General features: G+C 40.2%; 1 protein-coding gene across 4 annotated transcripts in view; it reads right to left on the bottom strand.

The window, feature by feature from the left end:
• Trip11 (thyroid hormone receptor interactor 11) overlaps window positions 1-14,707 on the bottom strand; it is an 87,580-nt gene that overhangs the window by 7,319 nt on the left and 65,554 nt on the right. For 2 of the 4 annotated variants that reach the window (XR_005286138.1, XR_005286139.1), the window contains exons 17-21: window positions 10,799-10,880; window positions 9,253-9,367; window positions 8,584-8,700; window positions 8,311-8,455; window positions 4,223-4,492 (exon numbers count right to left, since the gene is read on the bottom strand). Coding sequence is in view for 2 of the 4 variants with exons in the window: in XM_038335958.1 (XP_038191886.1) it covers window positions 4,272-4,492; window positions 8,311-8,455; window positions 8,584-8,700; window positions 9,253-9,367; window positions 10,799-10,880 (680 nt within the window). In the remaining 2 variants the exon portion in view is untranslated. Of the gene's footprint in view, window positions 1-3,094; window positions 4,493-8,310; window positions 8,456-8,583; window positions 8,701-9,252; window positions 9,368-10,798; window positions 10,881-14,707 lie in introns of those variants that run through there. The other 2 variants (XM_038335958.1, XM_038335959.1) reach the window with 1 other exon arrangement.

Genomic DNA, 14,707 nt, shown 5'->3' with positions numbered 1-14,707 from the left:
TCCAGGGAAGGGAGTGTGGCAGCTGAGAACTCCTCCACCGCGGTTCTCACAGCTTTCCCAGCCTCACAACGCCCCCGCCCCTCCTGTCAGCAGAGCTACCTCCCCACAGCCCTCGCCCTGCCACTCCCCACCAGCAGAGTTTTTGTTCTCACCATTCCATCCGCACCACTCTACTCAAACCCCCAAGAGCAGGACAATTTCTCATGTGATACACATGTGAACAAACGTGTCACTGTTCTTTATCAATCACAAGGCTAGCAAGCTGCGTATACTTCAGATGTGAGCAAAATGAGGCCCTCAAAGTAATTCTGTTAAAGGTCACACAAGATGGGTGAAAGTCACAACTCCAATTAGCTGTCAAAAAAAATTCTCCAATAATGTTATCACACGAAGAATTAAAAACAGGTTCTATCGGGGCTGGAGAGATGGCTCAGCAGTTAATAGCACTGGCTGATCTTCCAGAGGACCCAGGTTCAGTTAATCTCCAGCACCCACATGGCAGCTCACAACTGTCTAACTTCCAGTTCCAGGGGGTCTAACACCTTCACACCAAAGCACATAAAATAAATTTAAATAATTCATTTAAAAATAGAGTCTATGTCTAAAAGAAAATGTAGATGCACTAACTACCTTGGAGAAAAACTAAGCAACCTGAGATCCACACTCTTTCCTCTGAAGGCAAGCGAGGAAAAGTCCAGCTAAACCCTCACACCCCTCCTTTCACACACAATCCTGAAGAGTCTTAAGTAGTCCATACTAACATCTCCAGGGCTCAAACTGAATCCCAGCAGCAGACATCCTCAGTCAGCAGTCAGCAGAGGCAATACATGGAAGTCATTTCTCCTCCTAAAGAGACGCCAGCAGCTGTTTCCCAAGTGTTTTTATTGTGGATGAAGACATGGCCAACTTAAGTCATTTTTATTTGAAGAATTTTTTTTGCCTTGCAATGCTCTTGAGAAATTCAAGAGTGCATTGGCTTTAACTCTATATAAAACACAACCGAATCTCATGATACAGTTGGAAATTGCTCATATTTGTTATTTTCCTATAAAGACAATGCATCAATTTTAAGTGATTAAATCATAAGTTAAGACATAAAGATTGGCAAATCATCACAAATGTCAACATTACAATGATCATTATTTTTACATAGGAATATATAAAATAAATATTACCTAACTTAACTGATATTTACAGAAGATAATTTTTGTTGCTAGATGATGCTTTAAATGCTTCAATATATGAAAATTTCTTTAATTTAAAAAACCCAGTCCAAATGCAGCACTTTCTATGGTTTTCATCTCTTTGCCTAGGCCTGGGCCTGCCCCTCCTCCCCATAGCTGACTGAGTAAGCACTTGAAGGTTCTTGAGTCCTTGGAAGGTTAAAAGAATTAAAGGCTTTTCTTGGGTGATACTTGATGTTGAACTGGCTAGCTGCGTGCCATCTTTTTGCTTATGTGCTTTGGTTTCCCCCTTTTAAAAAACAAACGAGACTCACAGACATACATGCTATGATTACATTCAATCAGCTCCAACGGCAGGGTGAATGCTTGACTGTGTATTTCGTTGTACTTGAAAACCATTAGGAATGTTGTGAAGAAATGTGGCTTCCAATGCAAAACTCAACCATGAAACACTGCTAGGTACACAGAGATATCAACAGTGAACTTACTGCAGCTCCAACAGTGTGGTAAACCTGTGGCAGCTGCAAATTCTACCGGGTGCTGGAAGCTGTCAAGAGCAGACTTACTGCAGTTACCGCTTACCGCTAGCGGTGTCCTGTGGGTAACACAAAGTGCATGCTTCTCGCTCTCTCTGCTAACAAGTTTCCTTGAGTAGATGGTTCATCTCTGACACAACTTAGTTCAGAAAAGCTGATGAGTCATGTCTGGTTTAGATCAATGAACACTTAGCATGCATACAACACAGACATTAGGTACTGCAGCTTTCAGACAAAGTCATATATTTCAATAGCAGCCATGTAATACCATGTTCTTTGATGCCTGGGTGTGGAGCCCACCATGACCGCTTCCAAACTGAGGCCAAGTGAATGGGTGGGGAGGGCAGGTTGTTTCAGTCAAGAAACTTCAATGTCATAAAATGTATTTTAAATGTAAAACACATTGTTTACATAAGAAAACATTTTACAACTTCCATTTTCTTAATATAAAAACTAGCTTTTAGGCTGCTTCATGTGGAACTTAATTTTCTCGTCACACCATAAATGGCCCAACTAGTGAGCAAGAGTAAAGGAACATACAAATACCTGTATCAGTAGAGCCTCAACCTACTGTTGAGGCTTAACTGTTTCAATTTAGGGGTGTGCTGAAATGATACACATTAAGCAGAAATCATGCTTCAGATTTAGAATTTCTCTTTTCTCAATGCTGGCAGCATTAGAAGCTGTGGCTCCCAGTCAGCCTCGTGGTTCTGAGAGGAAGCAGCCTTGCTAAGTCAGGTCGGCTGACAGCTTAATTCTAGATGTTTTAATTACAATGGGTTTACTGGGCTGAGCCCACTCTAAGTTGAGAGGCATCTGTAACATTGGTGAAACTGGTGGGAGCAGCTTAACATTTCTCTGATGGCAATTTTTTCTAACATAGCAGAGAAGGGGCTATACATAGTTAAGGCCACAGGCGACCAAGGAAGCAGCGTTATCTCAGTTACTTAATTTTTAAAAAAAAGGGTATTTTAAACATCAATACACCATTAAAACTGAAACCTCCAGTCTTTGAAACACACAGCTTATCACAGGGAAATTCACAAACAACCCAGCTGAGTTCTGACAGGTGCCAGGGCTGTGGACATTTCTGAATTAGTCTGCTTCCCACCCTTCCTTGCTATACAGGCTCTTCTGGTTTAAAGGCTTATCTGAACTTACAAAATATGCAAGAAATGGCTTTTCAATGCACAACGTCAACAACTAATACAAATATGAACATCCTGGTACAAGAGCTGTGAGTTAGGACTCTTTTCTTTCATAATGGCTTTGTAAAAAAGGACAGAAACACTCGCTTTCAGTTCCAAACACCTGGTGCTGGAGCACAGCAGGGAGTGTCGCATCCCAGACAGCCACGGGGGGTGGGGGGGGGGCAGGAGGTGATAGGTCTCCAGGTATTGCTGGTGTAATACTGTGGTGTAAGGGTTATGTGGATGCAGCCATACAGTGTAACACTTACAAAGAGTTACATGATTTTGTGCAGTTTGCAAGGAAACCTTTAGGTTTCATCTGTTTTTTGGTGTGTGTCCGTGTTTTGAGGCAGGGTCTCACTATGTCTGTTGCTCTGGCTAGCCTGAAACTCATTGTGTAGGACAGGCTGGCCTCAAATTCCTAAGAATCTGCATGCTTCTGCCTCCCAAGTGTTGAAGCTAACCACATGCCCTAGGAACTGCTAGAAACCTGTAGTTTTAGGTGGTACTTAAAAATGGACAGTTCAGCTTTTAAAACTAAATGATACCATGAGTTACTCATAGCATGTACTCCACAATAAAAGGAAACAAACTACCGGTCCATGAAACAACACAAATGGCTCTCAGAGATTATGCCATGTGGAAACACCCAACTCAAGAGAGTGCACTAACACGTGATTTCATTTCAACAGCCCTTCTTCCGGAATAACAAAACTACAGAAGGTTAAGCGGGGCAGCAAGAACTAAAAAAAGGCAGCTCAGGGGACCCTTTGGATGAAGAGTTGGGTAGTAACTGTGGTGGCCAGATGAATCTATACACATTAGAATTGCATAGAACTACGTACCCACTTTGCCTCAGGACAGCCACAACCTCCCAGGAACAGCTCTGTTCTCTCCCTACACAAGGTCTCTACAGGTGGCTGACGCACTCTGCAGACAGAGCATCTTCTGCTCTGTGCTGAGAAGCCTTTATTAGGCACCTTTGGGGGTGGTGGTGGAATAAACTCCTTATTTGAGAAGATGAACAGCATGCCCCTATATGAAATGAGCTTGAAAGTCCGAGGAGACAGCAGATGGTTACTCTTGCCTCTCCTTTTTGGAGTTTTGTAAATTAAAAAGTAAATCGAGTGTTTCTAGTTTTAAATTAGGTAAAATGACAAAATGAATAAAAAAGCAAATTGTATAGCAGTTCTTACTCTTCTGACACCTGCACTTTCTAAGAGCATTATGAATAATTTTATTAACAGACAAATTACAAATTACAACTACAACTCTTTCCAGAAGGCCACTTTGTGATAAAGTTCATACATACAGTGTTCATGGTTTCCTTAAAGTGCTGTACAGTCTGGCGTGGAAGCGCCCTACTGCTTTAGAAGGTCTTTGAGTACAACGCCAGCGCTGTTGTCAGGTGACACTGGCAAAGGTGTAAACGTGGGGAGAACATCCGACATAGGTTTCAAAAGAAGATGCCCAGGCCCACCAGGTCCATGTCCAGCTGGGTTAATAAGGGGCACAGCTGCTGAGCGGGGAGCCAAGAATGGACTCAGATCTGTTCTTCTTCCTGTCCTGGGTTCTGTTATATCTAAAAGATAAGATAAAGATGATTTGGCTTCTACCCTTCACAAAGAGGTTAAATGAAATGACCCTGAACACAGTAATATTAAGAAACGTGTTCCAATAATTTTATAAAGCTCACGAACATGGCTGTTGGTGTCTGTTGCTGGGACAGGGTCTACTCAGGCTGGCCATGAACCTAACAGCGGAGGATGCTCCTGCTGTCTCTCCTCTTAGAGCTGGAGCTGTAATGCCATGCTCAGCTTTAACACGTGAGTAAGAATTTAGCGCTAGTAGCAATTTAAAATTCACCCTCCTGATCATAACACTACTATTTAGCACAGGTTTTGGGCCATTCTTTATTCAAGAACACCAACAGATCCTCAAATCCTAAGCAGAAAATACAAACTATGGACCAGCAAGATAGCTAGGCAGGTAAAGCACCTGCTGTGAGACCTCTAACCCTGATGACCCGAGTTCAACTCCAGAATCCACGTGGTAGGAGAGAATCCAACCCAAAAGTTGCTCTGACTTCCAAGGGTATACAGGAGTACACATACTTACATAGTTACACACATATAGACACATGGACATACAATAAACAAGTAACATTTTAAGAATACCAATGTGTATTATAAAAACCTCATTAAAGTTCATTTCTAGTCATTCAAAGCATTTTCTGATATTTAAAAAAACAATGTCACATGTACTTTAGGCTTCCATACTTGGCTACCTATTAATTAAATTAATATGCCACTGAGTTCTGGATCCTACAGCAGACTCTATCTATGAAAAGGAGAGGGGCAAACGTGTGGGAGGACAGAGATCCTTGTGCTCACAGATAAGCAGGGGGGAACCAGAAATGCTAAACACATGTGGTCCTTCCTTCAAACGGGAGTGGGGGCGTTTAACCTGTTTCTGCCCAAAGGCTGGGGATTGGTGTAGTTAATATCTTGGTGACCTTTGTAACGTCTGCAAGGCCAAGACCCCACTGGATGCTCCCACAGACCCTTATGGTGTGCTTCTCAATCTACAGATCCTATCTTTATAGGAGGTACTGCATACGGTCAATCTACGGAACCCATCTGTGTGGAAGATGTCATATGGACTTTACAAAGAGCTTTGATGTAGTCATGTCTTAAGCTTTACTGTGCACAGGGCTGAGTCATTTATCGCCAGAAAAAAATGTCACCAAATTGTGCTCTGCTTAAATATACCTAAAAAACTACTCAGAGTCAGAGACCTGATCTGCCTTCTTGCCTCCTGCTGAGCATTACACTGCAGATCATGGTGGGCCAGAGACCCCAGCATAAAAGAGAAGAAAAGAAGAAAAAGGAATGGGAAAGGGGGCAGAGGGCACTTGTATGTGCAACAACACTGATAAAAGTATTTGACCCTCAAACTCTAGCTGTATAACGGAAAGCTTGACTGGCTGTAATAGTTTTAAAATAATGGTGTCTTGTTGCAAGGCTACTTTCCATACCTACCTGAAAGACGAAGGACATGTGAACTTAAGTTCCTTGTGATTATGATAGCTACGGAAATGCTGGCATACCATACTATAGTGATGTAGAAGTAATTAAGATTAATTTGCCAGAAAAACAAACAATATATGCATACATTACTCATTCATCTTTTTAGACATTCAAAGGCTGGAGACCATTCTCAGTGGCAGAATTTCTCTATCGGCTTGGAAAGCTATAATTCATTTTCATTAGAATAGGCTTAGGACTGGTTTTAGTGGCTAGAATTCTGGTTTATGACCTAAGAACACTAACAAATCCATTGGTGAGAGCTAAGAAAACCCTGCAAGGTCCCTTCTTATGCAATGGGAAACTAAGAGAGTGGGCACCAAAGACAAAGACAGGGACAAACTCATTATATGCAGCAGTCGCAGAGCACGTCTGGACTCCCCTGCTGGACTTCCTGTGACCACAGCTTTCCACACTGGAAACGCTCCTAACACAATGTAAACACTGAACACTACTCTCTATACACTGTGAACACAGCTGGACACTAATCTCTACACTGTGAACACAGCTGGACACTAATCTCTACACTGTGAACAGAGGTGGACACTAATCTCTACACTGTGAACACAGGTGGACACTAATCTCTACTGTAGTGAACACAGGTGGACACTAATCTCTACTGTAGTGAACACAGGTGGACACTAATCTCTACAGCAGTGAACACAGGTGGACACTAATCTCTACAGCAGTGAACACAGGTGGACACTAATCTCTACAGCAGTGAACACAGGTGGACACTAATCTCTACAGCAGTGAACACAGGTGGACACTAATCTCTACAGCAGTGAACACAGGTGGACACTAATCTCTACAGCAGTGAACACAGGTGGACACTAATCTCTACAGTAGTGAACACAGGTGGACACCAATCTCTACAGCAGTGAACACAGCTGGACACCAATCTCTACACACTGTGAACACAGGTGGACACTAATCTCTACTGTAGTGAACAGTGTAGACACAGCTCTTCACAATGATGAACGCAGCGTGGGGACTAAGCTCCGCACACTGGTGAATACAGTAGGAACACTAAGCTTGTATCCTCCATGCAAACTCTGCCACAACACAGTTCACCTCTGACTGATACATACACTCAAGCTGAGTTCAGCTGAGGAAGGAAAGGGAGATAGTGAGAAAGAAAGCAAGAGAAAGAGAGGGTGGGAGAGAAGGGCGGGAGGGGGGAGGAAAGGAAAGGGAGAGAGAATGATAGGAGGTGAAGATAAATGAGCAGACCTTTCGCTGAAGAACATGAGAATCTCTCTTAAGAAACTACGACCTAGTACAACATGAAAAGAAAACTGTCCTCAGCAGTCTGTACCTCCTAAGTGACTTTTTACTGAATTCAGCAGCCAAACCTTTTATCTTAGTGAGAGATAAACTTTATTACCTCACCTTCATATAAAAGTTCAAAAAAACCAGAAACATCTGTCTAAATAACTAAAGAAGTTTTAAAAATTGTAAAACACAATTTATCTAATATTTTATTCAAATTTAACTATGGTATGTGATAAGAACTATAAAGCATATGATATATATCTTAACTCTATACTAAAATATATGAGTCCAAATTAAAATATGTAAATTTAAATTATATGGAAAAAAAGAGAATTGGTTCACAGTCTCATGGATAATTCAATTTCAACTCCATAAATTTTACTATATGCCAGTATCATCAGTATGAAATAAAAACTTTACAACTCAGCGGGACCAAAACTATATACACATGCAGCCACCAACCACTTCCTTCCAGACAGATCTTTGCCACGTAAGGGTGCTTGTCCACATTGTTTGGATTAGGTCAGTTAACTGAACCAACCTTACATTTATTATTTATGTGACAAGGTTTGGTTATTGAATACAAGAAGTCCAAATCTGAAAATGATTTTCAAACTATGTGCATCTAACTTTGATTAGTAATGGCTGCCATCAGAGAGAAGTGAAAACCGCTGACAAAGCAAAGATGTAAGCAGGAGAGTGATTCAAACTGGCTTACACTGAAAAGGGAAATAAAATCAAATGCCTATAGATAAACTACAATATATATGATCTGGAGCTGTGTGGAAGTGACCAATGAAAGGTTTCTCATGTAGACAAAATGATTCTCACAAGATTATTTTGATATAAAAGTGAAAACATTTTATACTATTGACATTAATTAAAGCAAATCAATAACAAGATACAACACATAAGACCCAAATTTGGTGACATTAGAATTTTGGAAGCAGTATTACATATTTAAAAAACACTGAAAACTTAGTGTCACCATAAATCTAAGTCATAAGTTAAACATTTGATTTTCACCACTGAAGTTTACCTTTGGCACTTCCAGGTATGTTAGTGTGAACGTTCCTTCTTCCTGGAGAATCCAGTGGTTTCAAGTCATGAACAGACAGCTTTGGAGGTGGGACAGATGGATGAGATTCTGTTTCCAGAAATTTAACAAAAAGTTCTGAAAAGGACTGAAAGAAAACATTTGGTTATATTACTATGATTGTATTAGATGATGTAGAAATCTGTCACTATGCAAATGAATGTGATATTTATCATTTCATTATTCATGGTCAGCAAGAGTAAAACTGGGTCTTACACTATTCAACACAGATTGCTGACTTGGTCTCAAGGGTGTACTGGGCACACTTTTCGATCCTCCTCCAAGCCATCCTGCCATCCACCGGGTAACACCTCCTTGATCTTCAGCAAACAACTGCACCAACATTTTCAAACAGAAAAATATTACCACATAAGACAAGAAAAATAAGAACCTCTCTTATGTGATTTCAGGGAACAGTAAATCATGCTTTATAATTCAAATTCTAGTAAATGTTTCCTTCTACTGACAGAGGATATAGAGAAAATATAATGCCTCCTAGGCACAATCTGAAATAAATGTTCTGGGCACGGTTACATCTCAAAAATGTCAACAATCTGATGTGAGAATTAGTTTGTAAGTTGTAAACTAAACTAACATCAATACAAACTGAACAAATCTATCTCTTTGATTAAGAAAACTGTATTAAACCTGTTATATATACATTAAAAAGAGACATTTTCTACTATGCTCCTATTAAAAGTAATTATAAACATATTTAGCATGAGAACCAGGATGTAGCTCAGTGGTGGAATGCTTACTCAACATGTGAAACACATGCTAGGTCTCATGCCCAGTGAAAGAGAGAAAAAGAGAAGGGGGGAGAGACCAGAGAATGAGAGAAGTAAAGAGAAAAGGGGAGCTAGAGTGGTTTTGCTGTCTAGTTACCTGCTCCATTTCCTCCCTTTTAACACCCAGGATGCTCCCCATCAGTTGCAGCACTTCATGACGCTGATTCTTAGGTGCATGGAAATGACCAATGAAGAGGTTTCTCATAAGGACTCTAGGAAAGTCAAGGCAGAAACAGCTTAGGCATACCTAACATGGCCTACTTTACTAACACAAGTATACCCAAACTTAAACATTTACTTAAACAATGAGTGGCTTAATTATAAAAACTGAATAATAAGGTATTCTAAAGTGGCTTGTTAAAGAAGTCTAACTAGGAATATTTCAGACAACCCAAAATGCATACTTTTTAAAAAATCACTTATTAGCCCACCAAGTCTTCAGACTCATAATCAACTGAGGAGGTATCTCATAAGCAATTTTTAACACCTGACTAGGTGATTCTCAAATGCAAGAGAAATGAAAATGGATGTTATATGTCCCCGACCACATTTACTAAAAATTTAAAATAAAACCTTAAATTTTAAAATATTAAGTGAAATATTATTGCATGAATAACTAGATTTTAGACCTAATCTGATGTGGGAGTCCCCTCCGTGTGCTGTGATTACAATTAATGAACAAAGAAAGTGCTTTGGAACTATTGCAAGGAAGAACTTAGGTAGGCAGGGAAAGCTAGGCTGAATGCTGGGAGGAAAAAGGGCAGAGTCAGAGGATAAGCAATGAAGCCGCCACCAGAGTCAGACATGTCAAAACTTTGCCGGTAAGCCACTGCCACATGGCAATAAACAGATTAATAGAAATAGGTTAAATTAAGATATAGGAGTTAACCAATAATAAGTTAGAGCTAAGGGGCCAAGCAATGATTTAATTAATACAGTTTATGTGTGATAAGCTAGCTAGGCGGCCAGGAACCAACAAGCGGCCTCTTCCAAACTTTAAACATTTAAACATGCTAGATATGTTTACTTAAGGGTAATAAAGAGGAAAAAGATATGCCAGGCAGAGGTGGCGCATGCCTTTAATCTCAGCACTTGGGAGGCAGAAGCAGGCAGATCTCTGAATTTGAGGCCAGCCTGATCTACAAAGTGAGTTCCAGGACAGCCAGAGCTATACAGAGAAGCCATGTCTCAAAAAAAAAAAAAAAAAAAACCAAAAAGAGGGGAAAATATTAAAGATAAACCTTTTACTTTCCAAGTATTTCATGTATAAGCAATATTTTTTTTCTAGACAGGGTTTCTCTGTGTAGCCTTGGCTATCCTGGAACTTGATCTATAGACCAGGCTAGTCTTGATCATACCTGCCTCTAGTGCTGGGATTAAAGGCATGTGACACCACTCTGCAGGAGTGATTTTTCTTTTAACACTTGAATATTTGAGAAAAGAAATGAATTGGAGAAATAGACTTTAAAAATAAAAGAAGGTAAGTTACTCTACTGACTGTTGTGACAACTAGCTACACCTCACTATGTAAGAAAAGCAAACTGCTTCTTGAAAACGCAGTCAGGTGTGCACCTCTGCTGTAGCTCCACTGTTCTCTGACAGCAATTCCTGTAACCCAGGAGGAATCAAAAGACAAAGCTCACTTGTCTACTTTTCCTTCTGTGCTGCTCACTAAGTTCATCAGTTTCTTCTGTGCATCGTCCAGCATCTCTTGGTGGAGCACAACTGTTTACAAGGAAGTGGATAAAGACAGCATTAGCCAACCAGCCTGGACAAACACGCAGCAAGACCTATTTAGAAATGTATGTGCCCTGTTCTACTAGGAAATGGCCAATTGCGGTCATCTTTTCTTTGGTTCAGGAAACCTGGACAGAAATTACCTAGAAGGCAAGGGATGCAGTATCCCACATGTCTTATCTCCAGAAAAACGATCAGTTCCTTAACAGAAGTGTAAAAATCGCAACAGGTTTCCACCCACTCAGAAATGCACAAGTCAAGAGCAAACTGTCACCACTGCCTTCTCACACGATGCATTTCCAGAATAACTCTCACTTAATGGGAGGCAATGGAAAGGAGAACTTTACGTTTTCCATGCTCTGTCTTCCTGGCTGGGCTCTGTTGTTGGTGAGCCAAAAGAGTCTCTAACCAGCTAACACCATGGCTTAGGACAGCTGATAGAGCAAAGCACTCTGGGGGAAAAAAATGGCAATGGAAATTAAAAGCATGAGCGCTAACATGTGAATCATGTTACAATGCTGTTGGCCGACTTAAAAGTATGTTTAGGTGATTTCTAAATTTGTACTTTAAAATAAGCAAAACCTGTAAAATGGTTGGAATTTTTAAAAGCAAAGTTTAAAATGAAATCAGGAGATGTCCTATGCACAAGCTAATCATGCCAAGGATCAAGAGCTCTTAGCTGAAGAGCCTCTCCATCCAACAGTCTATATCTTTCACTTTGAAGTGGACAGCAGAGCTGAAAGAGGTGCTCAATGGTTTTAAGGGGAAGCACAAGACATCATCCTAGAAGAAAGCAGAGGAGACTGCATGTAAGGTCCAATAAGGCAGCACATGCCTATTCCTTCCCTGACAAGAGCCGGTTAGCTGAGTCCCTAGCCAGGCACTAGGCCTGGCAGTTACTTTTCCCATTCTGTGTGTCATTTCTCTTTCCCGTTGCCTTTTGAAACATTAGATTCTTAAATCTTTATGAAGTCTATCTAATTTATCTTCTTTTTATTTTTTTCACACAGTACCATGAAAATTTACTCCTACCTCTTCTAAGAGCTTTTATGGTTTTGAATACAAAATTTAGGGCCATGATCCTTACCAAGTTCATTTTTGTGTGTGGTATGAGACAGGTGTTCAACATGGCAGGCACCCGATTCTCTTCATGGGAAAGCAGTTGCTCCATTTACATGGTGAAGTCCCATGCTTTTGGCACTATTTTGAAAAGTCAACTGACCATCAACGTCTGGTGTATTTCCTGCTCTTGCTTCCCACAAAATCCTGCTTATATTTCTCCCTCTGATGAAGAGTTCTCACTGACAGCTCTACTGACTCATAACCACTCCTCATTCTGAAGTTCCTAACTTCCTTCCTCTTGTGACTTTCCTCCTGTATTGTATGTGTATTCATTAGGTCTCTCTGTTGTCTCCATTCTGTCCTATATAATGTCTAGAATGCTGACTTACAGTACTAAATGCAAATATAAAGCATTCATGTTAAAGGTTTGCAATGCCTTGTGGTTCTCTAAATTGCAAAATTCTGAAATACAAAATGCCATTCATATAATAGGCTAACTTCACCAAAATAGAGATGGTTGCCATATTATAAAAACCAAGGTTTATTTTTGGATTTTTATATTTTTATATAAAAGTTTTATATTTATTTAAATCTTTCCTATCTTTCCAACAAGGAATTTAAATTGGATATAAAAGGTGGAGGAAGGACCTATTACTGAAGTCTGACTCAGTAAAAATCATTTCTCTAGATTCTTCAAGTACTTTACACTATGGGCATGTGTCACTTACCTAGCAAAATTCTAGATGTGACAGAACTCTTGGCCACAGGGAAAATACCAGATCAGCAAGCTGGAGCAGGAATCAGTGTAAATCACCTCCTCCAGGACTACAGATGGCAGCCGAAAAACAGCCCAGCCTTCCCCCACTGGATGCACCTGTGCCTGTACACTCGTGTGGAGGCTGATGGGGACGTCAGGTATCACTTTATCACTATTGCCTTAGTCCCTGGAGATAGGGTCTCTCACTGAAGCAAGAAGGCCTTGTGCTCTCCAGCCCCCACAGTGCTGGGGTTATGGGAACAAGTGTAACCATAAGGCCTTGTTACATGGGTTCTGGGATCTAAACATAGGTCTTTATGCTTGCATAGCAAGCCCTCTTACCCATGAACCACCTCTCTAGCCCTGCTACCTTCTCTTTATCAGTGTGTCTATTACTATTGATTTTATACTGATTACACTTCAAAGTAATAATAATTTGAGGTCATCTTATTTAAAATAAATTATGAAAATTAATTTCATGGGGTTCAGTGGTTAAGAGCACTTGCTGCTCTTGCAGAGGAGCTGAGTTTAATTCATGGAGCCTACAAGATATCTTACAATCATATGGAATTCTAGTCTAGGGGATTTGATGCCCTAACGGACATGTACTCACATGGTGCATATAAACCCATGGAGACACACACACATAAAAATAATAATCTTATTAAGATTTTGCCTTTAAGTGGGTGAGTATTTTACCTGCATGTATGTCTGTGTACCACATGCATGTAGTGCATATGGAGGACAGAAGAAGGCAGCAGATCCCCTGGGACTGGAGTTAAGAGATGGTTGTGAGCTTCCATGTGGGTACTGGGAATCAAACCCAGGTCCTTTGGAAGAGCAAATGCTGAGCCATCTCTCCAGCTCCAATAAGTAATCTTAACAAAAAATGATTTTTTCTTTATTTTTTTTGCTATTTCAAGGTGGTCATTAAAAACAAAAAAATTACATTAGGCACAGAAGTACATGTTTGCAACCCCAAGTACTTAAGAACCTAGGGCAGAAGGACCCTGAGCTACACACAGTGAAGCTTGTCTATGCTTTCTCAAGAGAGATGAAAAGCGGGAAGAAGAAGAGAATTACATGGGACTCACAGTTTATATGTGAAACCATATATAAAGCTTATATTACACTGTCTCCAGTTGAAACAAACAGTTAAAAACAGAAAGTGAGTCATTAAGCCAGATGGTTCAGTAGGTAAAAGTGCTGCTCTGTAAGCTAATGACCTGAGTTTTCTCTGGAATCCACAAAGGTGGAGAAAGAACTGACTCCACAAAGCTGTCTTCAGGCCCCTATATGTACCATGGCAGGCCTGTGTACACACCCAGTGTACATCAGATATACACAGAATAAAAACAAATTAAATAGTGCTTTTTTCTAATAAGTTGGGCACTGTAGTTTGCACCTGTGGTTCCAGATACTAAGGAGGCCAAGGCAGGAGGATCAGTTGAGCCTGAGAATTTGAAGCCAACATGAGCAACATAGTGAGACCTTATCTCAAAGAATCCAACCAAACAAAAGGCTTGCATGATCAATAAACAGTTACAGAGTAAAACTCATAAAGCAAAGATTCTAATAAAAGTTATTTTTACATAGTAAGCAAAAAAGCCAAGGCATTGTTTAGGTCAAAATGACAAGATAAAATTGTCTTAAACTCATTATTAGTCCCTGACCTAATGCAATAGGGGATGCACATGGCTGTTTCAAACTCACGGGCTTAAATGTACTGTGACATTTGAGTAGAGAAAGGAAAAGAAAGGGACCTTAGAACTTAGCAGACAACATGGGAAGAAATGTATTAACTTTGAGAAGTTAGAAGAAAAGGAAGTCACACACCCATTCCAAGTCCCCAAAGACTCATCTTTTTCTCCAGCAATACTTGCTCTCCTCTCCTCAGAAATTCTGAATATTTCTCTACAAAAACTGGGCTCAAACCACAATTTGAAATCAGAACTTTCTTTATATGGGCAGGCAAAATATTATTATTCAGAAATGG

Source organism: Arvicola amphibius, chromosome 7, assembly GCF_903992535.2.
Source record: "Arvicola amphibius chromosome 7, mArvAmp1.2, whole genome shotgun sequence".
Lineage (NCBI taxonomy): Eukaryota > Metazoa > Chordata > Mammalia > Rodentia > Cricetidae > Arvicola > Arvicola amphibius.
The sequence above is the reverse complement of the archived record's forward strand: the minus strand, read 5'-3'. Positions and strand labels throughout refer to the sequence as shown.